Source organism: Electrophorus electricus, chromosome 25 (assembly GCF_013358815.1).
Source record: "Electrophorus electricus isolate fEleEle1 chromosome 25, fEleEle1.pri, whole genome shotgun sequence".
Taxonomy (NCBI): Eukaryota; Metazoa; Chordata; class Actinopteri; order Gymnotiformes; family Gymnotidae; genus Electrophorus; species Electrophorus electricus.
In genome coordinates, this window is record NC_049559.1 from 6,046,000 (window position 1) to 6,072,153 (window position 26,154).

At 46.2% G+C, this 26,154-nt stretch overlaps 3 protein-coding genes across 3 annotated transcripts in view; 2 read left to right on the forward strand and 1 right to left on the reverse strand.

The window, feature by feature from the left end:
* Window positions 1-8,149, reverse strand: part of kcnh3 (potassium voltage-gated channel, subfamily H (eag-related), member 3) — a 94,212-nt gene extending 86,063 nt beyond the window's left edge. Inside the window, exon 1 of the mRNA XM_026995907.2 lies at window positions 7,936-8,149. Within this exon, the coding sequence (XP_026851708.2) occupies window positions 7,936-8,011 (76 nt within the window). The 5' untranslated portion in view covers window positions 8,012-8,149. The remainder of the gene's footprint in view (window positions 1-7,935) is intronic.
* A 2,014-nt stretch (window positions 8,150-10,163) lies between these two features.
* On the forward strand, window positions 10,164-20,244 carry idh1 (isocitrate dehydrogenase (NADP(+)) 1). The gene is given in 10 exon segments (XM_026995535.2): window positions 10,164-10,400; window positions 10,549-10,678; window positions 13,596-13,887; window positions 16,642-16,651; window positions 16,654-16,746; window positions 17,666-17,843; window positions 18,185-18,336; window positions 18,513-18,653; window positions 18,949-19,111; window positions 19,650-20,244. Coding segments are annotated over 9 exon segments (1,245 nt in total). The 5' UTR covers window positions 10,164-10,400; window positions 10,549-10,556; the 3' UTR covers window positions 19,744-20,244.
* Window positions 20,245-24,020: 3,776 nt separating this feature from the next.
* The window catches only part of plekhm3 (pleckstrin homology domain containing, family M, member 3), a 30,688-nt gene continuing 28,554 nt past the window's right edge, over window positions 24,021-26,154 (forward strand). The window contains exon 1 of the mRNA XM_026995918.2: window positions 24,021-24,057. The gene's annotated coding sequence lies outside the window, so the exon portion shown is untranslated. The remainder of the gene's footprint in view (window positions 24,058-26,154) is intronic.

The following is a 26,154-nucleotide window of genomic DNA, read 5'->3' on the forward strand; positions in this document are numbered from 1 at the left end:
AAAGTTTCATTACAGAGTTTCATTCACATGTGCTTTGGATGTATGTGACCAGTGCTGCGTCATTACAAAAACCAGAATTTACTCCATTTTTATTCAACTGTTTCAAAACAATTCAAAAGAATATGTGGGTAGTTTATTTTTAGCCATGGTGCTTCTTTTTGGATTTCTAATTTATGAAGGAAGAATTCACAATTAATCTTTTATTTTGAAAGGAGACGATATATTTCTAGAATTTTTACTTTCATCAGTGACAGCATGGTTCCAGTGGTGCCGTTTCAAATCAAATAAACACAAGTAGCCAACGCGCCAACGTGCCCAACGCTGACGTTGGGTTTCCCCTCTTCCATGGAGTAAAGACAGTGTCGCATGTATTGCTTTGTTCCTTTGACGGTGACAAAATCAGCATGGTAAAGGGGGCGGGGGGGCGCAATCTATACACGTAAGAAATAGAGGGAAATACATTTGTACTCCATACAGCTCAGGACAGCTAAGCAACTTATTACTCAGACGGCCAGCAAGCACTGCTGACATGAATTATTCCTGACAGTATTTCAGGTGTAACTTCAATATTCATTATTCCACTAGGCTACTTAATCCAGCCAGGAACTTGTGTCAGCAGTCCAGTTTTCAAGAATCCACTGGCCTCATGTCAGGAATACCTTTTTTGTGTGTGTATATCTTAGTGATCAGGGCACTGTTTCACTACTGTAGCGTTAAGATCATTTTATACGTGTTTCATGTAATACTTGCTCTACTATTTAAAGATGATCTTTGTTTTAAAATGCTATCAAGAAACCCAGCACAGATTCTTTTGGTATTTTGGTATTTTTGTTAAGCTTTGGTTGAGGGGCTCATCTTCTGTTTTAGAGAGTTAAGTTGTAGTCTTAAGACAACATTAATATTCATGTGCTTTTGAGGACCATGGATTAGGTGTGGTCAACTGGACCTGAATGTTAGCTCCACAGGAGAGCACAGGAGAAAGAGGAGGAGAGATGACTCACAAGCAAGGACTCCAATAACTCAGGGCCTGTAATACTTGTGATCACATGAACAAGGAGTTTGACACATATGGGCCCATGAACCAGATGAGATATGGAAGTAAAAATGATACAGAGCTGATCATATTTTCCACCAAGGGCAGACTAGATGACCATCACCTGCCCTGAAGCAGGCTAAGAGAGAGAGAGAGAGAGAGAGAGAGAGAGAGAGAGAGAGAGAGGGAGAGAGAGAGAGAGAGAGAGAGAGAGAGAGAGAAGAGCAATGGTCATTCCACTCTCCCTCTCTCAGCAGTTCCTTTGCCTTTGGCCGGAGAGTGTCACGGAAGATTGCGCGCACACACGGGTCCTTTGAGATTAAATAATTACTAGCTGAAAGGAAGCCAGGCCTTCCGGCCTTGATGTGTCCTGAGGCCCTGCCCCCGGTTCACGGAGCCTACCTCTGATTCCCCCCACAAACCCCCTTTAATTCTCGTTCCCATTAGTCCCGCAGTGGACTGGCACATCAGTTAGCCCTTTTTCGCTCGGGCTATGAAGAACCTCTGCCTCCTTCACGCTCAAGGGTGAGCCTGACACTGCTTAGCCTGCTAGCGTGGCTGGCATAGCTTTCTAAGTTCTGTGCAGAGTTCTGTTTATCTCTCTCATTTGAGCCAGTCTAGACGGTTGGTCCCAATTTGCACAAAAGACTCTCTAATGCTACTGACCCATCTTGCCAAGCCCCTTTACACCTTCTGCTATTTCTGTGTGGGCTAAAAAAAACACCTCCAGAGGCTTTACTCCGAACGGCACGTTAAAACAAACGACCTGAAATAAGGCAGACCATTTTGTGGCAATATTGAATATCCATGCAAGGACAGCGGCAAAGAGATATTGTGGTGTTTCCTAAGCTCAGCTGCCAGTCTTTTAAAAGCAGCACAGAGACGAGCGTGTAGGCGGCCCTGTGCACCCTCGTTGACCCATGCAGCGATGACCCAGCTCCAGGGCTTGCTCTTTGTCTGTGGAGGTGTAATTTAAGAAGATGGTGGATTAGGGTGTGTTGCTGCATTGTGAGGTGGGAGCTGTGCACACTTCATGTTTCAGCACCATCCACAACAGCATGTAAAGCACAAGACACCATTTACCGCCAAACCAGATAGTAAATGAAATACCGTCCAGTGGGCCCATGTGGCTATATAGGTTTTAACACTTCATTTACACTGTGAATGGACTGACATGGAAAAATGTCACAAGGTTACTAATGATCTCTCACTAATGTTGGGCTCAAAGCCCTGATCCCCCCTCCCATCTTTCCCCACCAATTTGTACTTTCAAATTTCTGATGCAAGCAACTTTCACACTGTTGATTTAAGAAGCAACCGCGAACAAAACCGGATGACCTAGCAGCTGGCGAGGTGATCGATGTCATAAACCTGTTGGTGCCAGAACCCTGAAAATGGGTTTTTAAAGGAAATAAATACACGAGGCATAACCAATGTGCAAAACCACTGCATACAAATGGGCAGTGGTCATAAGCAATGAATTCTGGAAATTAGGATTAGGATTCTTGAATTTTGTATGATAATTTTAAAGCTTGACAGATGGCAACTATAAACATAATGTCAGCCATTATAAACATGACATCAAGCAACTATAAACATGACATCAGCAACTATAAACATGACATAAAGCAACTATAAACATGACATCACCAACTATAAACATGATGTCAGCCATTATACACATGACATCAATCAACTATAAACATGACATCAGCAACTACAAACATGACATCACCAACTATTAACATGACGTCCACTGTTATAAACATAACATCAAGCAACTATAAGCATGACATCATCAACTATAAACATGATGTCAGCTGTTATAAACATGACATCAAGCAAATATAAACATGACATCAGCAACTATAAACATGACATCACCAACTATACACATGATGTCAGCAACTATAAAAATGACATCAGCAACTATAAGCATGACATCAAGCATTGTGCAAAAAAAAAGAAAAAAAAGAAAAAGAAATCTATTGCATTTACTCAACAGACCGTTGCTTAGTGGACTAAGCAGTGGTATTGTTTCAACATCTCTAAATGCAAATATTAATTTATAAAATTGAAGTGATCTAGTGCAGGGTAGTATATTCAATGGTTCCTCACTCCTTCAAGGAGAATCGGTAATTCAACTATGCAGAACTTTTCCTCTGTTTACAAAACCTGCAAAAAGCACTACAAAGGCCAGCTCAGCTGCAGACAGTCATCTTGTGCTGTGGCTAATGGTTGTGTGCCGGAGATGATAATGTCAAAATAATATGCTGTCATCTTGCTGCAGTTTTGTTCAATATGCAGGCTGGTGGCTTATTTTGCAGTTTCAGTCCCGCAAATGTTTCATAACTGTGCCTCGCCTGAGCGGTAATAAAGGGGTGGGGAGCTCTCCTTGTGAGTAATTAGGTTTTATCCCCATAAAATTGCCACAATAAAAGTGCTCCTCTCCTGTTATTGGCAGATGATGGACTAATAAAAGGGACATTATTGGTTAATTTGGAAAGTTATGGCGGGAGATGGGGTTAAGGGTGACGCTACGGTCCTTGTAGCGATTTTTCTTGTGTGGTTGCAAAAAATATTGAATTATTGGCTAAGAGTGGCATGAAGCTCTGCAGTGCACTGAGCTGGGCCCTCGGGGGATATTACCTGGACTGGAGTTAGGACTCTGCCCTTGGGCGTGTCCTCCAGGTTGTTCATATGCTCTCAGAAAGCCTGGCTTGCTGTCATTCCTCCTGGATACTGCCCAAGCCCGGAGAAATACTGCACAACACTTTTGCATGAGCCCTGAACAGCCAGAAATGCAGGGATGGGCAATTTCGAATAACTTTTGTACTCCTCTTTCTAAATTTCCCTTTTCTGAATAAAGTAGTCGTTTGGAAACATGTGTCATTGAGCTCCCTAAACTCAGGGAGCCACACCTGTGCAAATACATCTGCAGTCAGCTACTCGACATCCAAGTAGGAAATCTGCCAAGTGCTAAAATTATTTGGCCATAAACCCTCCTTCCCTGGTGCTGGAGCGCTCTAATGTCTCCTAATGCTCTGGTTTGGGTCTTTACCCCATCCTCACCTAGAACTGCCGCTGCTAAACCCGGCGCCGCCCACGCCATCCACAGCCAATGGCAAAACTCCGCCGAGGAATCAAACAGCAGGGCCGACAGAGGGGTGCCGCGGCAACAACCTGCTCCCAAAACAATGGAGCTCAGAGCCAGGCACCGGGGGGGCACAGGAGGCAGATCACACCAACAGAGAGGCGGCACTCGCTGTCTGCGTCTTCAAGATCCCCTGAAATGTCCAGCTCCTAAGCATTCGTTAGCGTCTCATTCATCTCCTGTTGCTAATGCTGCTCTGACTACAGCTTTCATTGTAATGCCTTTTACATTGTACTGTCGTTTCACTTTTGTGCACGTTGTATGGCAACGGACCTTGTGTGGCTCATCCCTTTTTAACTTATACAAGACTGTCTAATTGCTCCCTTTTATTAAAAACTCCATAACTGAACGGTTTCTGTGAGAACTGAGTCGTATGTATTACGTCCAAATAAGAAATAAACACGTGAACTGCTACGTTCAGCTGTGTAGTCCATGTTAGTGCTTAGTTCAAAATCCCTTAGAAAAATAAGCGGACAATATCTGAGAGACTACGAAAGAAATTGCCCACTCTCAGCATTGAATGATACAGTTTGGCTCTTCCAGTGAAGGGACGGAGAGCAAGAAAAAGAAATGGAGAGTGTGAAGGACAGAGAAAAACAAGGGACCGTGGAAAAGGACAGGTAGCATCTGACTCGTTCACACAGGTGAGGGGAAACTGGCCAAAATTGCCTCCGTTGGGCTGGAACAAATTCATCTGAGAGCCTGCAGGAATTGTGGAATGATTAAAGTAGAGGAGTGAACCACACACACACACACACACACACACCCACCCACAAGAGGACCATCTGGTGCAAAGACTCTAACCTGATTATTTAGGGACCATCAAAAGGAATATACATAACTAATTTAATAAATATACACAATTATTTTAAGGGGTCGTGTAAATGTTTACATGCTTCCCCAGTCTAAATTAATACAAGAGTTGATCAATTCGATTGATGAAGGGCTGGTAAATCAGATTACCTGAGGGCTCCCCCACCCGCACACCTTTCTTTCTGATTGGTTTTGTTTAACCATGATCAATAACTGAATTACTCCATGTGAAATCTGTCTCTAGATCGTGTGTGTACATTGTAGTGGCAGTTTCATGTGACACAACAGCTATAAACAAGACAGAGGCAGGGTAAAAGTAGAGTGTAAAATGGCCCGTTCTATACGCGAGCACGTCCTAAAGACCTCAGCTGTGCAACAGCTCCTCAACTGCACACGGTCATTTCCATTCCGCGTCTCTCGGCCTGAACTTATTGTAGGATCAGTTGGTAAGATAAAGGTCTGTTGATAAACATGTACACATGCTACAACAATTACATTATTACACTACATTATTATACTAAATTATTCTAATAGTATAGCTGTCAACTCATTGCTTTCCAGGGGGCCTTTAGAGTTGTGAGTGCCTGACTTGTGGTCACACTTATGTTATCCATCGTCAACCAGGATTTTCTGGTTGCCCAGTTTGTGAAACTGTCCAGCAGTTCTAACAAGGCTACACTGCTTTCTCAGACAAAGAACCTCCACTGCTATCCTCAGAGTGACTGGGAGTGACACCACTGCCTACTTACTCAACAAGGACTCAACCACAACCCTATTAATTTCTCATTTGTCATTCGGAGACTTAACGAGGGTTTCAATGAGTGTGTGTGTGTGTGTGTGTGTGTGTGTGTGTGTGTGTGTCTGATGCACTTATTTGTTTTTCCACCGTTTCTTCTGGTGCTCTGCTTTTGAGTTCTGACAACGGAGTGTCCCTGTTCTGCACTGAGCGCAAAGCGGGTAAAATCCTGACACTAGCGTGTGAGTTAATTACAATGACTGCTCTTCTGCTGCTGGAGGTGTGTAATTAGCCGCGTGCGTGCGCGACTCAAAAGGGGCTCGCCTGCGTTTACGCACTCACAATTATGCTGATCATTCGGCATGAGCCAAGGTCCGGATGTGGATGGGTGGGGAGGGGGCTTTTTTGCTTTTCTTTTGATAGTTCCCCAAGGCAATCAATGTGCCTTGAAAGCCGAGTGCGGTGTTAACAGGTTTAGGGGTTAAATGTATGCAGCGCAATTAAAGGTCTCAGAATGCACGTACTGGGGGGAGGGTTTGCTCTGGTACAGTGACAGACGTGGATGGAGTGACTAGCTTTCACCAATTACACGTGACACTGTGGGCCAATCCATGTCTTTCATTGCAGTAGCAATCAATGTAGCATTTCTTAACTGTAGAATGCAGTCGATAATTAATTCAGTCACAAGTTTAATGTTTGGATGTATCTCTAGGAGAGAAGAGATAACACAAAGGCTCAAAGACTGACAGCTGGCATTGGATCCTGCTGGCTGAGATGAGCAGATTCAGTTTTTCGGCACTCTGTAGCTGCACTTTTAAAAGACTTGAACTGTGCTCCTTTTTTCTCCCAGTGGCCCCCAAACAGCCAAACAGCCTTCATCCTGGGTCACTTTCTCAGTCTGTCCTACAGTCACTATTTTTGGCCAGGAAGAGTCAAAAGACTTTATCAATAGTCTGCAACAACATGCACAACACAGGTCTGTCCTTGACAAAAACAGATCAGCGGTCGTGCAGAAGAAGTTGTGCATGGAGCTGTATACGACGTGTGAACGCGTGGGCAGGTGGAACGCCGAGGCGGCTCGTGACAAAAACGTGCAGGCCTAAACGGGCAACTCCGCGCTGCACATGCGCAGACTAATGGCGAGGTGCTGTTTTCCTGGATAAAAATGTCTTTTCATACACGGTGAAAGTTGAAAGTTCTTATCTTAAGGTCACGATGCCATTTGCGGTTCCCTCCCCCTCTCCCTACATTAGTAAGGGTTTGTCTGCCTCTAATTACCAATCAAACACAAATATCCCCGCAAACGGAGCTGAAGCGCGTGCTCTGCCTGCGCCGTTACCAGCGCGGAGGCGCGAGGAGTTTGAACCGGCCTTTGGCTCGTGCATTCCCCCGTTACTGGCTGCTTTTTCCAGACCGACACGCATCACTGGTTTGGGGAACGCGCGTCCGACGAGCGTGCTCCACATTCTTCGCACCGCGCAGCTCGAGTCGCCGTCGTTGTATGTGAGATGCGCTCGGTCCGCGACACCCTCCGCCCACACCCACCCCCCCAACCGCGCGCCAAGAGACGCACACGGCCGGTTACTCATCCCTTCTGCTCAAAGATACATCGCTGGGCGTGCGAAGTGTTCAGGAGTGTGGAGTGTCTGGAGCAGCCAGGAGAGGCGCAGCGCCTTGCATGGTAAAGCTGCAGCGCGCTGGGACTGGCACACTCGTCCGAGTGCGCGTTCTGTCCCGGTGACACGGAACTTGCTCGTGAGTGAGGCTTCCCCATGCTTCATATTCTTCTGGTGTCCAGCGCGCAGAACAGTTCAGAGGGGGGGAAAGTTTGAAAATCGACTGTATTGCCAAAAAAGAGAGACCACCGACACATAAACCCTTGAACAGATTCCAAGTTGAACTAAAGTTTCAGTAAAGCAAACGTTCAGAAAAACATGAAAACGCCACGGCTGTGATGACGAACCGGGGACATAAATGAGAAAAGCGTTGGTCAGGAAAATGAAAATGGGACAGACGAGTTGTTTGATAGTAATTATAGGCTGAAACAGAAAATGTATTATAAATATCTGTGCTATTTTAAAGTGTTACCAAGGCCTCTGTAGGCTTATTGAATGATCTCAACCTTAGAGCTTAAAGGCGCATTTGAGAGACATCAAAATTGTCCAAACAACTGGCAGGTGCGCAACCGCCGCTACTTACGGGTGCCGTCGAAACGGGTCGCGATGGTGTCGAGGAACGTGTTCTGCGGAGCTAGCAGACCTCTCATTACCGGCATCCTGGTCCGGGCGGACTGGGTCCTCCTCGCTCGGCGCCCCGGGCCGGTGGAGTCCTGCTCAGCCCCAAAACCCGGTAAGAATCGGGATGTTCCGGGCGCGCATCCTAGCCCCTGGAGGAGCGCCCCGATCCGTGAAACGCGCGGCTCCACTTTGGCAGCGGGGTAGCGACCCCTCAACGGCAAGCCATTATATTCGCCCGGTAGCCACCCCGAATCCTGCAGGACCGACAAAAACGCAGATGGACGAATTCACTCTAAAAGAACAGCGTGCAAATCGAAAAGCAGGGTGCGCACCGCCCGTGCTCTCGTTCCCGGGAGGCTGGAGTTTGGGGGAGCAGCTGCGCGAACTCCTAACAGCCTCCGAGACGCGAATCCTCTGTGTTGCTTGGTTTCTTTTAGTTGGTACCACCAGCAGATGTGGTGTCACGTGGTGAGCCCTGGGACCGAGCCTTTGTGTGCAGATTGGCAGGACGGTTAGGTGTGCACCCCTCTGTCATGTCCATGACAAGAATGGAAATTATGCTTTTCGGATATCCTGGTCGCTTTTTCATGCCATGCACCAGTATATCAATCACAATGCAAAAGAATAATAAGTTCGATTAAAATGTCATGCATATAATTGTGCGTACATATTAGTGAAGTTACTTTTTCATTTCTCGTTTTATATGCCGTATTATCTATTGCCTATCTAGGCTTAAATAGGCGTACCTACGGTAGACAATGTATTGTTTAGCCGATGTCATGTTCATATATGATACAGCAGATATATGATGTGGTGTTTTTGTCCTGTGCCTGGAACACAGTCTACATAATGATGACGTTAAGCGTAAAGGGAATCGTAGTAACCGACGCTGTTTGTACGCACAATTAAATATGAACAAGTGTTAGTAAATCATTTAGTGCAACTGTACCTATAGGGTGTAAAGATGTAGCTAAAGTGTATCAGGACAGGTTTTGTATAGAGGAAGAGGACTTCAAACAACCAGCCTTCAAAGACCGCGTCATTTAGCGCTTTTGTTTGGCCAATTTCGTTTGGGCGACTGCAATACCTGTGAACAAGCGACATCTTCCGGTCAAAGAGGAAGAACTGCCGTTATGTCCTCTACCATCACATTGGTGGAGTTTCGGGTACTGAATGGTTCACCTTCTTATGTTCTGCATGGCAGAGTCGCCATTGAAGGGTCCAAACCAGCCGTTTGGTTTGATCCGAGCTTTGCGCTAAGCGAGAATGATGAACTATGGCTTGTTCAAGGAATCCATTGCGTTTTTAGACCTGTTTGTAGGTACTTAAATTGCATGCCTACCTGGTGTTTATTTGGATGGAAAACTACGATTTTATTTTTTTTGTAGAAGTAGAGTTATCAGACAAACCTCTACGCTGAATAATATTTCCAGAGAAGCTCTTATACTATGAGTTCAGGGCCTTCAGTTACAGTCATGACCACGGGGGGCGGATTTGCAGCTTGCAAAGTGGGTAAAAGTGTCTATTAATACTGAATCTTATCATCGCGTGTGTGTATCGAAAATGCACATTTTATGTGGGATTCATGGGGATAGGAAGCCGCAATGAAATCAATATTTTATCAATATTTTAAAAATCAACATTTTTATCTGCAATTTCCACCGAAATAGGGCGGGTCTCTCTGGAGGAGATGCACTCCCGCCCCAGATTTCATTGGTCCAGCCAAGTTCCGTGGTTAGCTTTGATTGCCTGGAGCCCTCTAACGCGGCGTAGGGTTTCACGCCCCGGCCAATCCTATGCTCGGATCCGCGAAAGCCCCGCCTTCCTCTCGAGTCACTTGAAAGGAAGCAGGCGCAGGCTCGCGCGTCCGTCTCGTCCGAGTTAAAGGTAGGGTTCGTCACTGATCGCCTGTGATACGTGTCGCTTGTTTTCTTTTCTTGCTTTTTTAAAAAATCACACTTTAAAAACTTCCCACTTTAAAACTGCCAATTTCCGCAGACTGCAATGAACGGACGCGGTGCGCGCGGCCTATTCTCCAGAGGCGCGCTCGCGCAGCGCCGCTCTTTCGGACGGTTTCGCGAGCCGGTTCCTCGGTGTCGAGGCTATTAGCAGTCGGGTCGCGCCCGCGCGTCCCGGATCGTTGATGGAAGCGCGCGCGCGCGCGCACGCCTCTGCTTTCGAGGGCGGGACGTTCAGCACGAGTCACGAGGGCACGTCGTAGTGCGTGGCGCAGTGTACGGGAAGGGTGATATGCAGGACACGCAGGACACATTTGTTTCGGCGTGATTCGAGCGTCGGCCACACGCACCTGTTGCACAGCCTCGCGGCTTCAGCTCGTGAGGGGTTAAAAGAAGACTCGCGGCATCTCTGGGTGGAATTTACTGAGTCTCAGGAGACTTCATTTAATTTTGCAAAGGCCTTCTTGAGGTGGTGCACTTCGGGATGTTATAAGCTGTATTTATTTTTTCATTGTTTTTATATGTTTGTGCGAAGCACGTTGCATTGTCACTGGTTTGTAAAGTGGTGTATAAATAAACACCCCTTGCTTTCATGAGTGACTGGACTTGTCTTTCAGGTTCCAAAATGTCTGAGAAGATCCAGGCTGGTTCTGTTGTGGAGATGCAGGGAGATGAGATGACCAGAATCATCTGGGAACTCATTAAAGAGAAGCTCATCTTCCCATACCTGGATCTATGCTTACACAGGTGTGTGAGTGTGAGTGTGTGTGTGTGAGTGTGTGTCTGTCTGTGTGTGTCTGTGTGTGTGTGTGTGTGCGTGCGGGTGTGCGTGCGGGTGTGTGTGTATGCGTGTGTGTGTGTGTATGAGTGTGAGTGTGTGTGTGTGTGTGTGTGTGTGTGTGTGGGTAGGGGATGGTGAAGAGAATTAAATATTTCCAGTAGTATTGTGCACTGTCATGTAATTTACCTGTTAGCACGAACATGTTTGAAGGTGTTACCAAGGTTACACTTGATACTGCATGTAAGCAGGTTGCTGTAATGTCTGGCTGATAATGTTTCACCGTTTAAAGGCGTTCACAGTGACCAGGCTTCTATAGACACATGCCTTTCTGTGTTGTGCAGATCCATATAAACTTTGAGACAGATCAGTCATCTTTGAGGCCATGACATCATATTCAGGTGTTATTTCAGTCTTACCATTTTTGCTCATATTTTGGCATTATTACACACATATTAATTACTTGTAAATAATAGCAAATTAGCAATTCTGATATTTGAGGAAACATCTCATACATACAGAGGGAATTAATAACAGGCAGTAATACTTCTGAGTACAAACTGACCAGCTGGCTGTGTGATGCACCTGTTTGATGTCACCCACCCCACGTGTGTCTGACCTTTAGACTTCGGAGTACTACTGTTGCGCATGTCATATTACAGACACAGAACTGAGCATCTGCACTGTGAGCATATGGTATAAACTTTGTGCTATATGATAATCTCATTGAGAGCAGTGGGGTTTCAATATTTGACATGCATTTCATCTAACCTTTGATGACCGTGTTGATGCACATGTTAGGCAATGTTTTCATTAGAGCTTCTGGTCAGGAGCAGGTAGACTTTGCAGTGTTTCAAGAGCCTTCTGTATCATTTCAGTTCTGACCAGTTACATCCTGCGTTAATGTAGTCATGCGTAAAGGAACTCAAAAATGAAAGTTTATCCTAATGTCCCCCTTCATTATCTATTAACTGGTAACATGGCCACTGAAAATGTTGTGTTGCTTGTACGTTTGAGGTGATGCTTTATGTTGGCTGTACGGGTCTCCTCTTGGCTTGACGTGTTTGGACTTGAATGAAAACCTGGTTTGTTGGGCTACCTGGTGGAAGGACATTGGTCCAGTCTCTTCCCTCATTTGATGTCTTTCAGGTTCGTGTCTGTTTGAACTTGCCTTAGCCAAAGCTGATTTCGGGTAGCAATGCATATTCAAGGACGTGATGGGGTTTGAGGTTTTTAATCAGCGTGGTTGATGCTGCCTTGTGCTCCAACCCTCAGAAGGGCAGGAAAAGCGGGTCAAAGGTCACAGCGACAGAACACAATAGGCAGAACTCATGAACACAGAGCTCAGCAACCTTGTCAAATGTGTCACTTGGCCCAGTGCAGCGTAATGATTGTAGTGCTTCTCTCGTGGTAAGGAATGCAACTACCTGATATGAAATATTGTTGGCATCTCGCTTCTCTCTGAGTGCTTTTGGGGTTTTGTGAAGGATACATTTGCATACAGACTAGGCTTAAGTTCAGTCTTGGGCCCTTGTGCTACTGAGACCGTTTGTGAAAGCACCCAGTGTAGAAGCATCACGTCTGTGTTGTTAAGGTAGGACTGTAACACACTGGCTAAATGCTTTCTGTCATTCTGGGGTTTGATCCCTTATGTTCATAAATATTAAAAGCTTCTTGCTGGCAGGTATTTTGCACGTGTCGAGTTGCGTGTTATTGTAGTGATTTTTATATTCTCTAGGGCTGTGTACAGAATATCGGTACTGCAATATATCACGAATACGCTCCTGTTGATATGGGAATTCGATAATCATGTGTGTCGATATTTATGAACAATTATGTTCTTCACCCAGTGTGAAACTCATGCATTCAAATTTAAGTGCAGTTTTCAAAACATCCAGCAGTGGACGTCTTAAAAAGGAAAAAAAAAGGTTTAGGGAAAATCAACACATTCGTCTGGGAAAAATCATCGAAAAGCAGCTGTTTTCTCTATAGTGGTACTTAGGTTGTCATTTACTTTCCCTATTGATTGTGTGATTGGTTTTTGTTTATTATTATTAACCGCAATACATTAATAACGAATAGTACTTTTGTGAACATTTACCTTAATAAAAGACTGTTAACAGTCTTTTAATAAAACACATTGTAAAGTTATTGCCAAAGCATTTTTCTCTGGCTGTTTTCTCACAAGAGTGCAGAGAGGCAGAGTTCACTGTGCCGTGTACAGCCTCATTTCGCTTTGAGCACAATGGGCCAACTCATACCATTTACCCCAAGGTTTAAGGTGACACTAACCGAAGCTGGCACAATGGCAACACGTGTCCTCTGTCATTAAATGTCGCCAGCGTATGTCAGCCTTTACGTGATGTGTGGTGCTGCCACCTGTCATTCTCGTTTTCAGAAGACAGTGGTCGATGAATGCTGCTTTGGAAAAAGGGCAAACGTCCCAGCAAGAAGTGTGGGTTGGTCCATCTTTTCTCTATCAAATGTAGAAAGAGTATAAAACCAGTTTTTCAGTCGTCGTTTTCCTAGAGGAACCCCACATGTTCACAGGCTCGGTATGCTGGTTACGGGTTAAGCACTAAAAGGCATTTTCTCATTAGTGAATGTAGTTCTTGACTCATTTGCATATGAAGAAGTGCCCCAGAAACTTCACAAAAAAAGCCTAGAAAAGAAATGTTTCGAGGCAGCTTATGTGTGAAATGTAGAAGTGTACGATGGAAAAACGGCTGTCACTTTTGCTTTGTGTTCTTTGCGGTGACTGAGACCCGTCGCGCAATCTTGGCCAGTTGCGTTCCAGTAGTGGACTGCGTGTGGAGAGCCGTGAGGCATCATGGGAGCCTTTACGCCACTGTGTGTGCACTTTACCCGCTGTTTCCTCCCTCACAGCTATGACCTGGGCATCGAAAGCCGCGATGCCACCAATGACCGGGTCACCGTGGAGGCGGCGGAGGCAGTGCGACGCTACAACGTGGGCATCAAGTGCGCCACCATCACGCCCGACGAGAAGAGGGTGGAGGAGTTCAAGCTGAAGCAGATGTGGCGCTCGCCCAACGGAACCATCCGGAACATCCTGGGGGGCACCGTGTTCCGAGAGGCCATCATCTGCAAGAATATCCCGCGCGTCGTGCCTGGCTGGACTAAGCCCATCATCATCGGCAGACACGCGCACGGAGATCAGGTCAGGACTGCTGTAGCAGGGACTCGTCTCGGACGCGCCATCCGCACGTAGATGGAGAGTCTGATGTCTATAGTGCTTTAATTAACCTCAGCACACTGTCAGGATTCTGCCCATTGCATTCTGATTGGCTGTCCCCACTTCTGCAGGTTTTTTTTGTTGTTGTTCCAGATGACCTGTGTTTCCTGGGGGACTGTTTATATTGTGACTCCATTTTCGAGATTGCTTCCTTCTATGCGTCATGCCAAAATAGCTGACTTGTGATTAGTCGTTTTGCACATCAGTCATATTTCCTTTTCCTACACGCTGTTTCCCACAGGTCTGAGATATCCCAGCAGAATGGGCCAGCATCACCTGCTAGCACACACATGGCCTACAATGACAGTTTAGTGAATATTTTTAGTAATTTCGCATATCTCACTGATCCAACACTTCCCTGCGTATACACCCATAGGACGAGTAAGGCGAGCAGTGTTTGGTGTCGAAACAAGTTTGGTCAGTGCATTTCACCTCACTGCTGACTGCTGTTGTAATTTCCCATCAAATGAACACATTTTTATCATCAAGGCTTCTGCTTTTATTTATTGTCGTTTCACACTAAACGCTGACCTTGGATATCTGTGGTGATCTACGTCTCTGTTCATCGTCCTTGCACAGTGTTCTCTTCAAATGTTCTTGAATGCTTATTTCTACTGAGTAAATGCATGAAACATTAGGGATCTAATTAGTAGCTAAAGATAGTCCATGTCTTTATAACTGCCACAGCCTTGGGAGAAAACATTAAACTCTTTCTTACATTTAGCCAGGACACCTTTGTTGCATCTTGCACTACGGTGAAGTTACTTGTGCTAAATACACTCGAGTCTTGTGGTCAGCTACCGACAGAACATGGTTGGTCTTAGAGTCTGAAACTACTACCAAAGTCAGAGAAGAACTGCACAGTAAGCTCCGTGTTTGTTTGTAAAACGTTTCTCTGCACACTGCAGAGCAGGTGTGATTGTCAAGGGAGCAGCGATGGAAGATTCTCCACTAGAACATCGATAGCGAAATGGCATCATTCTGTCAGAAAAAAAGAGTGGGGAAAAATGCTAAAATGTGTGGCCAAACATACTCTGGTCGTTACGGTACTTGGGTGGCCTGCTCAAGTAGATGTGGGAAACGCTGCTAGTACAGTACGTGGTTCTCACGGATAAGTCTCAGGTGCACAGGCTCCTACTGTTGTCATGCATTGTGTGCAAAACCCAGCGTAAGTAAATTTGTGCGCATGACCTTTGGCAGTACGGTTAACCAACTGATCTTACAATAACTTACCATTTCTACCTTTGTCTTTCCTGTCCTGACTCAGAGGAATACACCTCATCACTCTAACTGGTGTTCTCAGCACGGTCCTCGCCGCTCTACATGAAACGCGCGGGTTTAGCCGTGGGGCATCTTCTGCAGTCAAAGGGTGCAACTTCAAATCTCCACCTCCTTTAGTTACGTGGGCAGCTTTGCAGGAAGCCTTCACTACCACATGCGCGCTGCACCCACCCCCCTGACACACACCCACCCACCTCGCCCAATTAAATCACTGAATAGATTTTGTCAGAAATGGGATGACCCGAGTGAGTCCTCTCTCTGGGCAAAGTTCAGTCAGTATGTGGCCCACGGTGCCCTTTGAACTACAGAACCCACGCAGCGTCCGCCATATGGGTTTGACACGCTGTCCCCCTGCAGCCTTTGTGCTGCGCTCGGGCCATTAGCTGGCCCGGGCTTCCAGCCGCTGTGAGTGCCCTTTGGTCCTGCCCTCGCAGCCCGGATCCTCCCCACAGAACTCAGCTGTACGCTACATCAAAACGAAGGTCCTGCACGTCTGCTGTCACATCCTGTCCATGATGGTTTCAGGGCCTTCGCCTCGACTTGCCGTCCCACCAGGGTGAACCAGACTTGGAGAACTCCCTGTGGGAAGAATGGAGGGGTGTGTGGATGGGGACCGCATGATTACAGGCGTGGTGCCGGTGAAACAGCATGGGTCAAGGCGCATCGCACAGTGGGCAGCTGCTTGCTTTTCCATGGATTGCTGTCCGTTGGCTCGCTGGGCTTGGAATTGACTTCAGAAGGTCATCCGATGGTTGCGGCATGTTTTCATAAATGGACCAACATCGGGTTGTCGGGAATTACAAAACACAGCTCTGCATAATCTGGTCTGGGCATTTTTGTTTGGGCCTTACTACTCCCCAGATTAGGTTATGGCCAGATGCAGCAGACATGGTCCTTCTGGAGGTCCATGAGCATTGGCGTAGCACAAACGTCTGGGGGACCAACACAAGAGGCAGGGTGGGAGACCCTTTGAAATGTTTATTATTTTTAAAATTTACATTCACCTCCTGAATGATGCTGTGCAGGTGGAACGACATGCCCCTCGTTGCCAGAAAGGGTCACATCCGTTTATTTAGGGTTCTAGACTCGGTCTTGGGTAGGTGAGCTTGTTGCGAAGGCTCAGGTGCATGACTGCATGGTAACTGCTAATAACGTCCTCGCGCACTCAGGCCAGTCTCTAGCCCTTTCTAGTTGTGATTTAAAACGCACAATGAAACCGGTTTAAACCATCCTATTCTTTATTGGTCTTTAAAGGATCTGTTAATTAACCTACGATAGCCTCTGAGGTCTGAGTGGAAGCTTGATTCAGGCACTAGATGGCACTCTATCCTTTTAAGACCGCAGTCACTCCACAGTTCCCCGGCATGACAAACCCGCATTTCCTCCCTCCTGTTTCAGTACAAGGCCACGGTTTTGTTGTACCTGGCCCTGGACGTGTGGAGATGACCTACACGCCGAAGGACGGAGGAGAGCCCCTTAAGTTCGTTGTCCATGATTTCCAAGGTATGACATTCAGAAGAACAAAGGGTTTGCATATACTCCATTTTGGTCCAGTTACAATTCGGGTAGCTCACTACTCCAGTGCGCTGCTGTGTTTTGCCTCTCCTGTTACTGTACTTCCAAGTAACCCAGAATGCACCACTGGCTCCCAGTCCTACAGCACGGCATGATGCAAGCACGTTCCCTGTACAGACAGCCTGTTACTTGAGCAAGCGCTGTGTTTACCTTCTCAGTAATACAGTGTGTGAGTCTCTGTTTGTCTGTACCTCAGCCCACTTTGAGCAAACAGTGTGGTAATTAAATATGAATTTTGCATACATTTGGACAGGCCAAGGGTCAGACCGATGTACGGAGAGCTGGTGCATTGCCAGTTAAATCAGGTTAATCATTAAGCAGTGTGAGGTGGTCCTTAACTGCACAGGTCTAGACTGACTGAGCATGCACGCTCTACGAACAAACGTGTGAGGGTAATCAGGTTCCTCAGCCTTTGACAGGACCGTGGTGACTTCACATTTCAGTTCAGCCAGTTCTGTAGGGTGATAAAAGCCCCCTTGCAAAAAAAACCCCCACATCAGCCATTTCCCCTTTTTGTGTAATCAGTTATTTTAGTTTTTCATTTTGTACAGTTTACCATTACCGTACCATGAACATAGATGGTTTTTCGTTGCGAGGCCTCGGTTGAGGGAGGGAGAGCGTTGTGGGAGGTTCTGCACAGGCTGGAACATTACTGATGCCAAGTTAAGTTCCCATGACTCAACATCCCAGAAAAGGCAGGGTCCCTGTAGGATGTTGGACAGGGTATCTCTCTGTATGCTCTCCCCGAGGCGAGAGCGTGGCGGTCGTGGCCTTGACCCCAGGTTGTGATGGCAGACTCCTGACATGCCTTCACCCCATCCCAACCCGCCTCTGGGACCGTTGGCAGGTACCGGTGGGATCGCTATGGGCATGTACAACACGGACCAGTCCATCCGGGACTTTGCTCACAGCTCCTTCCAGATGGCGCTGTCCAAAGGCTGGCCTCTCTACCTCAGCACCAAGAACACCATCCTGAAGAAGTACGACGGGCGCTTCAAGGACATCTTTCAGGAGATCTACGAGAAGTAAGCCCGCTGTTCAACAACACACACAAAGACCGTTACATATGCTGTTACAGGAACGGAGGCAAAAGCCAGAGAGACATTTAGAGCAGCATTTACGTTCAGATTTGTTTTGCTTTATAAACATGGTGATCCACGAAATTTGGATAGTAGCCCAGAGTGGTTATAGGACACATTACATTAGACAATAGAAACTTTAATGCTGAGAAGCCAAACAAGTACATAAATGTACATTATCCTGATGTGTGTGTGTGTGTGTGTGTGGTGTGTGTGTGTGTGTGTGTGTGTGTGGTGTGTGTGTGTGTGTGTGTGTGTGTGTGTGTGTGTGTGTGTGTGTGTGCAGGGGAATACAAGGCTCAGTTCGAGTCTAAGGGCATCTGGTATGAACACAGACTGATTGACGACATGGTGGCCCAGGTCATGAAGTCTGAGGGTGGCTTCATCTGGGCCTGCAAGAACTACGATGGAGATGTACAGTCCGATTCTGTGGCCCAGGGTAGGACCGACCGCCGCACGCACACACACACGTTGCGCGCACTGCCCTCGTACACCATCCTTCCTCACGCCTTGGTTAGAATTCTCCACGAGGAAAGCGTGTGAAGGGACACTTTCCCAGTGCTGTGGGTGTTCAGTTTGCCCCATGTCAACCCCACCCCCCACCCCCGCGCTCAGGCTACGGTTCTCTGGGTATGATGACCAGCGTGCTGGTGTGTCTGGACGGGCGCACGGTGGAGGCTGAAGCGGCCCACGGCACGGTCACGCGCCACTACCGCCAGCACCAGCAGGGCAAGGAGACCTCCACCAACCCCATCGGTGAGATGTCCGCATTCACACGCGCACACACACTCGCGTATAGGACAAAGGACAATCTGAACTTACAGAAGCACTGTACACCGCTTACTAGCGCGTGTTTTTATCTGATGTGTGTCCATGGTGTGCGTATTCACGGCTGTGTGTATCCGCTGCCTTCTTAAAGCACATTCGAATATGAATGTCAATTCATTAGACGTCCCAGCAGAACAAAATCACAGAATCACCTCTCTAGTTCCACACTAAAGAAACACACATGCGCACCCACCCACGCACCCACCCTCTCGGCTGTCTGCAGCCTCTATCTTTGCGTGGACGCGAGGTCTGCTGCACCGTGCGGAGCTGGATCAGAACGCCGGGCTGCGCGCCTTCGCCCAGGCACTGGAGGCCGTCTGCGTGGAGACCATCGAGGCTGGCTTCATGACCAAGGACCTGGCCATCTGCATCAAAGGCCTGGCCAAGTGAGTCCCGGCTCTCTCCACGGACAGAGCACCGCACGCTTCAAGTACAGGTCAAGGAAATGTGTGAAAGGGACTATAAGTATACACACAGCAAACTCCTATGGGAGAATCTACACGTAATCATGCAGTAATGCCTAAACTCTCGTCACCAGGTTTGTTCTCGCTCTCTTCTGAAGCACTTTCATGTTCCTTCAGTTAATTAATAACAGTAGTAATTAAAATGACCGTAAAAAAGCTCGCTGTGCAGCTGGACGCGTCTGCAGGTTGGCAGAGTGAACTAGTGCTTGTTCTGCTGAGGTGAAAAAACAAAACTCTCTTTGATCGATTCCTCCAACAAAACAGCGGCTGAGTGGCTGCGTCTCGGGTGGAGGAAGGAAGTCTAGAAGAGCAAGCAGCCTGCGGAGCACAGACACGCTCTCAACCTTTCAGTGTGACTAGAGTGTCTACACACTCTTGGTTTTGCTGTGGAGCAGCTCTGATCTGTGTGTGTGTGTGTGTGTGTGTGTGTGTGTGTGTGTGTGTGTCCCACCCACTCCAGCGTGCAGCGCACCGACTACCTGAACACGTTCGAGTTCCTGGACAAGCTGGCGGAGAATCTGAAAACCAAGCTGTCCAGCCAAGCCAAACTGTGAAGCCGTCCCGGAGACACGCCCACGCCATGCCCCACCCCCTTCCTTCCCACTGACAAAGGACCGACAACACACTCGGATCTCCGACCCTGGTCCTATGCCAGTCCACCTCCGCTCCGGGAGGACCGTACCACTAACGCCAGAGGGGAGGGACGCACTTTCAGGTGGAATGAATGAAAGTGTCTTTTCCGGGGATGAGGGATGGTGTTCTAGGTAGTTCAGACAGTCCTAACCCCATGCACCATTTTACTTCCACCGTTTAATCATAATATTACTAATTTAATATTCGAAAAGCCAGCATTACACTCAGTCCTCAGCATTGTTCTAATATCATGTTTATTGTTGTACTAGTATCAGAACCAATAGAGAACATGTTCTGTCTCACTTGTCAGTAAACTCTAGAGCCTCTTCCAGCCATTGTGGGTCAGGGTATACCGACCCACATACTTTTATTACAGTTGTACCATGCATCTGTAGCTAATAAAAAGTGGAACTCACAACATGTTACTTTTGTCTGAGTCTAATAGAAACCTGGCCCGTTGCCAGTGGTTTTCCGCAGCAGTGGCTTGTGTTGTCCATGTGGGGGCGCTGCAGGCACTACCCTTCATTCCTGCTGTGGTTCCACTGCGTTGGCTTCTGTGCCGACAGGCTGGGCAGTCGCACAATCCTCGCTTTAGTTTATGTCACCAACAAGCCATCGCGCAATCGGGAGAACCTATATTGGAGCATCAAGGCGCGTCAGGCGTGTGTCTGTTGGCCCCTAACGCCGTACTAAAACCACGGTCTTGCAACGAGACCGGAGCTGATCAAGATGACACGTCACTGAATGCACCCAGAATAGCGCCATTGTCTATAATCGCTACCAATATCTGTCTTGTGTCTGTTTTTATGGTGGCACAAAATCAGGAAGGAAGGAGGGGATGTGTGCGGATCACTGTGCCCACATCCACTGCGGCGAGGATCCTTGACGAGATTAGGTACCCGCGATGGAAAACAGAAGCGGGGCAGGTAATCCCGGGGGACGGACTCCACGAGCCGAGGAAACGTATCAGCCCTCTCAGGCAGCCCCTATTGTCCTCGGAAAATTGGATTCTTCCTGTAAGAATGGCGACTTCGTTTGGAAGTCTGCACTTCAATAAAACTGCTTTGGTGCTGCCGTGAGGAGAACGTTATTAAAATGAAACGGGAAGTCAGTGATGCCTCCTGTGTGAATGGAGCCTGTGTGTGGACCAGGCCGGTAATAAGGCTGCTGCAGAACAGCAGAGCCGCGAACGTTTTTCTTAGCGAGACCAGACCGATCTCGGCAGAGTCAGAACCGTCCCCCTCAGGTGGGCTGGGTCACGGAGGGACAGTTGGTTGAAACCAGCAACAGGTGTTGAGTCTTTCATTAACAAGGAAAAACAAACAAACAAACAAGCAACTATTCACTCAAAAAATGATGGCGCAATCATCTTTCTATCTGTTTCTCAAAAACAATGATCACTACCTTTTCTATAACTACTAAAATCTCTCTAGTCCAAAGTCCTGATCCCTCTATGCAGCCTATGTCCAGAGCTTTCAAGCTACCCAAGATAAGAAACGACATCCAGACTTTTTGCGCTTCTCACGTTATCTGTTTCTCTCTCTCTCTCTCCCTCTCTCTCGCTCACCTTCTCTGTCTCTCTAAAGCGAACGGCGGTTTCCATGGGGACGGCGTAGGCACTCCGCTCTTCAAAAGCAGGCGGTGCAGAGGTAGCGGACCCTTTTGTGCTGGAGAGGAGAGCATGCGGCAACACTGGGCAGATGAAAGCCCTGCCATCCTTAAACCCAATCATAATTTAGTCATCAGTGCAGGAGGACATCATCAAAATACAGAGAGAGCGCGCGAGCAGGCAACAGGGGAAATAGAGAGAGGAGAGAGGTTTGGGTCAAGAAATCCAAGAGCGGGAGAGATGGTGGGCCTGATGTGCGTGAATAAATCTCAAAGAGATAAAGCAGTAGATAAAAGAAAAAAGACTTTTTGCGGAAGGCGACGCCTGGTTCTGGTCTCGCGTTCTATAGGCTCAGAGTGACGGGCGAAATAAGGGAGGTGAATGATTTGTTCATGGATTTTAGGTAGTCTTAGACTGCTGAACTAATATGCACACGCCATTATTTACGTTTGCCTCTGAGAACTAGAATACAGCAGAACACAGCAAGGGTGTAAATCTCCACTCAGACGTCGTTTCACCACCTGCAGAAGTCTTTCTCGCCCTGCTGGGGGCAATACGCGTTGGAAATATTGTTGAATTGTGGGCGTTCTCAGTACCATTACCTGCGATGTAGCTAAACGTGTCAAAAAAAACAAATTATTGTTCTGATTATCTTCCTAAAGTGACAGTAAAGAAATTTGTGCTTATTAGTCGTGCAATTATATACATGTCGTCACTGCCCAGTGATTATGTTCCTTGGACCATTACTGGTTTTGAGTTGTCAAAATGGAGGTCATGTGATGAGTACAAAAATTGATTTATTTGCTTTTGTCTTCCTGTAAGCTTACAAACTATGTAGCCATTCAAAAATCTTTTACTTCCAGAATATCAGTGATGCGGTAAATATTAAAATGTCCCTTTGACAAAAGTTAGATGTCTCTTTGACTTGCAATGGAATATGAAAATTATTCAAGTTTTGACAGCTAAATGTAAGTATTATATAGGCTTTAATCATTCAAATCTACGCTTAAAACATGGACATGGTCAAAACTGCTTTAAATGTTTCATTTCCAAATCCCGCTACGGTTGGTATTTGTCACTAATTCCACCATTCACCCTCTCACCTTTGACTAAGTGCCCTTGTGTGCGCGTTTGACACGGTGCCGGTGCCCCTCCCCCTCCCCGGGGCTCCACCGCTGACACTCTTAATAGACTTTAAAAAGGGCAAGAAGGCCGAACCCGAGCTCTGGTGGCGTTCTGCGGTGCATTAGCATTATGCGTGGGCTGCCGTGCTCTCTATAGGTCATTCGCAACATGGCGTCTTCGGGTTTACAGCTGAGGCACACATCGCCATTACCCTGCAACAATGGTACAGAAAGGAACTTATTTGGGGCCATTAGCAGGGCTCTCTGCCTCCTTCATTACAGCAGGGTTTTTTTTTTCAACAAGCCAAGACAAATGACACAGAAGGGGGTGGCGTAGCAGGAGGGAAGTTCCCAGGTTGAAATGGGTCCCCGTCGTAATTACTGTATTCCTCCTGTGCCTTGAAGGAGACTTGAAAAATGTTTCTTTTTCCACACGGACCTGGACAGTGGATGGTGTGCTGGCGTCAAGCACTGCTTCCTCTGGGTTACTAGACAGCAATCTTACATCCACTGTCCACTCCTCTAACTCCACTCCACCCCACCCCACCCTGCTCCAGTGTTTCTACCACAGAACGTGTCTTAATGATGTCCAGACAGTTTACAAACTGTAAAATAGATTTCCTTGGATGCATATCAATAGACTGAATATCACTCAGAGGTGCAACAAACAATCCCACCAGTCCTGGAAGTATGCCACACAGGTGTGTGATGTGTGCAGTGCTGTCTGTGAGTGAATAGGCAGGAATCATTTTTGTCATTGTGGTTCAGTACTTCAGCACACTGAAATAAATCACTGCTTTATCTCAGACTGCACTCCAGGTATACTATACTTAATTAAATGATCCATTTTTGCCATTAAACTAATATAAACCTCTTCCCAGAATTCTTGAGGGTTGTCTTTTTGGCAAAGCAGAGAACAGTATTTCTAATTATTTTTTTATTTTGTTGATAGTTAAGGGCTGTCCCTTGTTTATCTTCACCTTTGCTGTTTTCAGCTTTCTGGCTGTTTGACTTCCGTAAATTCTTTCACTTCTTTTTTTTCACGTCCTTGCAGATTTATTTTCTTATGTGCTAAATAGGTAACAGGCACATCATTTCAGTAATGTCTTGCTCATTTTGAAATTGTACTGAAATACATACACACAATATCATGTACCTCAACCTTGATTCCCTCAAACGTCTAATAGGCCTGGCTGAATAGTACTATAAACCATTGAGTTAAGTAGTGCTATTCCTTTTTCAGATACTCTCCTTTTAAATACTTAGCTTCCTATTAACACTTAGGTTGTTTTGCCTTTAATGCAAATACTCTGACGAAAAGATCATTCTAAACAAGCTCTTTATTTACATATCCACTAGTCTATATTCATATACTGCAACTACTGTCGCTTGCTGTTCGTCTGAGTCTAGACGGGGCGGAACAGTTCTACGACAGCTTAGGTTCCCTCCCGTACACATTTAAGCTGTCGGAACAGTGTATGACAGTTTGTAAACAGACGCAGGTGAGTCATTGTTTTACAATCTCAGACTTATGTAAATATCGGGAAGAAACGTCCGCCTTCGAGCCGTTCCCAGAACTGCGAGGACTGAGCGTGTTTAAACAGGCGGAGCTGGGCCAGCAGGCACTGCTCGGACTCGTGAAAAACAAATGTCATTGATGAAGGATGTGGCTATGCGACAGCTAGCCAGCTAGCTTTAGCCTGTTAGCAGGCTAGTTCTGGCCTCTAGTCATTAGATGAGCATGTTAGCATGCTAGCTCTGTGGCCTCTAGTCAGATGAGCACGTTAGCTAGCGAGCTAGCTGTACGCGTTAATGTGTGGTTCGTGGATCTCTGTGCAGTGTTTACCCTTCTTTCTCTAAAGCTGTGTTGTAAGTCTTTAAACGGTTAAAAGTGACGGGCAGATGGCTAGTTCTCTAGCTAACTCTTCACAGCATGCTTGGGGATGGCATTAAAATAACAACTTAACCAGCTAGATAAAAACTGGCACCCGCCACTGGCCCTGTAAGCAGGAGGTAAACAACCGTTATTCCGTTAAAGGGAGTCAACTGCTAGCTAACCAGATGCTCCCCATTTAGCGTTTTCTGAAGTACCCAGTTTAAAATATCCTGTATCCTGCCTGGTGCCTGGTATTACTTTTTTTTCTGTAGGGTAGATGAGTATTTACAGTAATGCACACTTATACACTTTTTAAGGACGTATTACCCATTTGACAGAGCTGCATTACAGGTTTATTTTTAGAGACTGTTCACAGTTTTAACCCCTGACTACAGCATGAATTTTCGCTGAATATTTTTATGTTGTGGAAAATGCCCAATGCAGAGATGAAACTGGCAGACTAGTGGGTCTTATCCTGGACCTGGTATAAGTCCAAACTTTGTTTCAGGGTTTGTTTTTGTATTCTTTCTTAAAAAAAATATCCAGCCAACTGTGATACTCTCTTGATTAAAGCCTACTGTATCTAGTAATGCGTGGTATCACATGCATGTAAAAGTGGCCCAAATATTTTCCTCTATATGTGACACAATTCTGATTTGTCATTTGGATGGCAGTGTGAACAGCAAAGAACATGTCATTATGTGACTCATCATTATGTGACTCAAATCCAATTATTTTCGTTTGATTAATTTATTTTTTGGTACTTGTAATGAAGGCTGAAGGCAGCCACCCTACCTGGGACTCGAACCTGGGTTTGACAGGAAGTAAACACTCTGACCACTGGACCACAGAGCCAGCTCCCTGGTGAAGTGGCCAGAGCACCCATCTTCTCACACCATCTTTAAAACTCCTATTTAATCTTAGTAAGTGACGGTCTCCATCACATTACTGAATTCTAATACTATACAATGCGTAGCAATGTGACCCAGGCTACTTTCGAATCACAAGCCACATTGTTTGATTGCAGTTTTGTCAGGTCAGGTTTTCCTGTCTTGACTTTGCTCTGGAAGATGGCAAAAAGCTCATCAGCTGTACATGATCAGCTGGAAAAAAACGAACAAATTAGCCAGACGGCTAGAATTGACCATTTCCCTCTGATCGTTTCTCTCTCCTGTTGGTCTTTTGCTGTGCACGCCATGCTTGCTGACATGCTAAGTGCATGCATAGGCAAAAGGCCACTGATTCTGATCTAGCAGTTCTCATTCATGCCATATGGTCAAAATTGTATACATATCTGATCTAGGACTGCATATGAAAGTGACTCTAATCTAATTTGTGTCCACACAGCCCTGAAAAAAAAAATCAGATCTGTGTCACATTAAGGCAAAAAAAAAAATCAAAGTTTAGTGACTTTAGCCTGTTTAAATAGCACTTTTACCACTGCCTCATGTCCTGGAGTCATGAATGTGTGGTTTATAGATGTATTCACCAAAACCTCTTGGCGTAAAGTCATTATTTAGAATTAATTAGAACTAATATTTGGACTGTTCTTTCTTTTATGTTCCCACGCCATTTATATGGTGCATTTTCTTCAAAAAAATGTGCTCACCTTGGACTAATATTTTAGCTAATCATCATTTGTGTAATGTATTGACTCCAACTAATTTATACCATACAATATAGTAGGAAACAGGAAACCTGATTACTTAAAGATAGTTTGTTT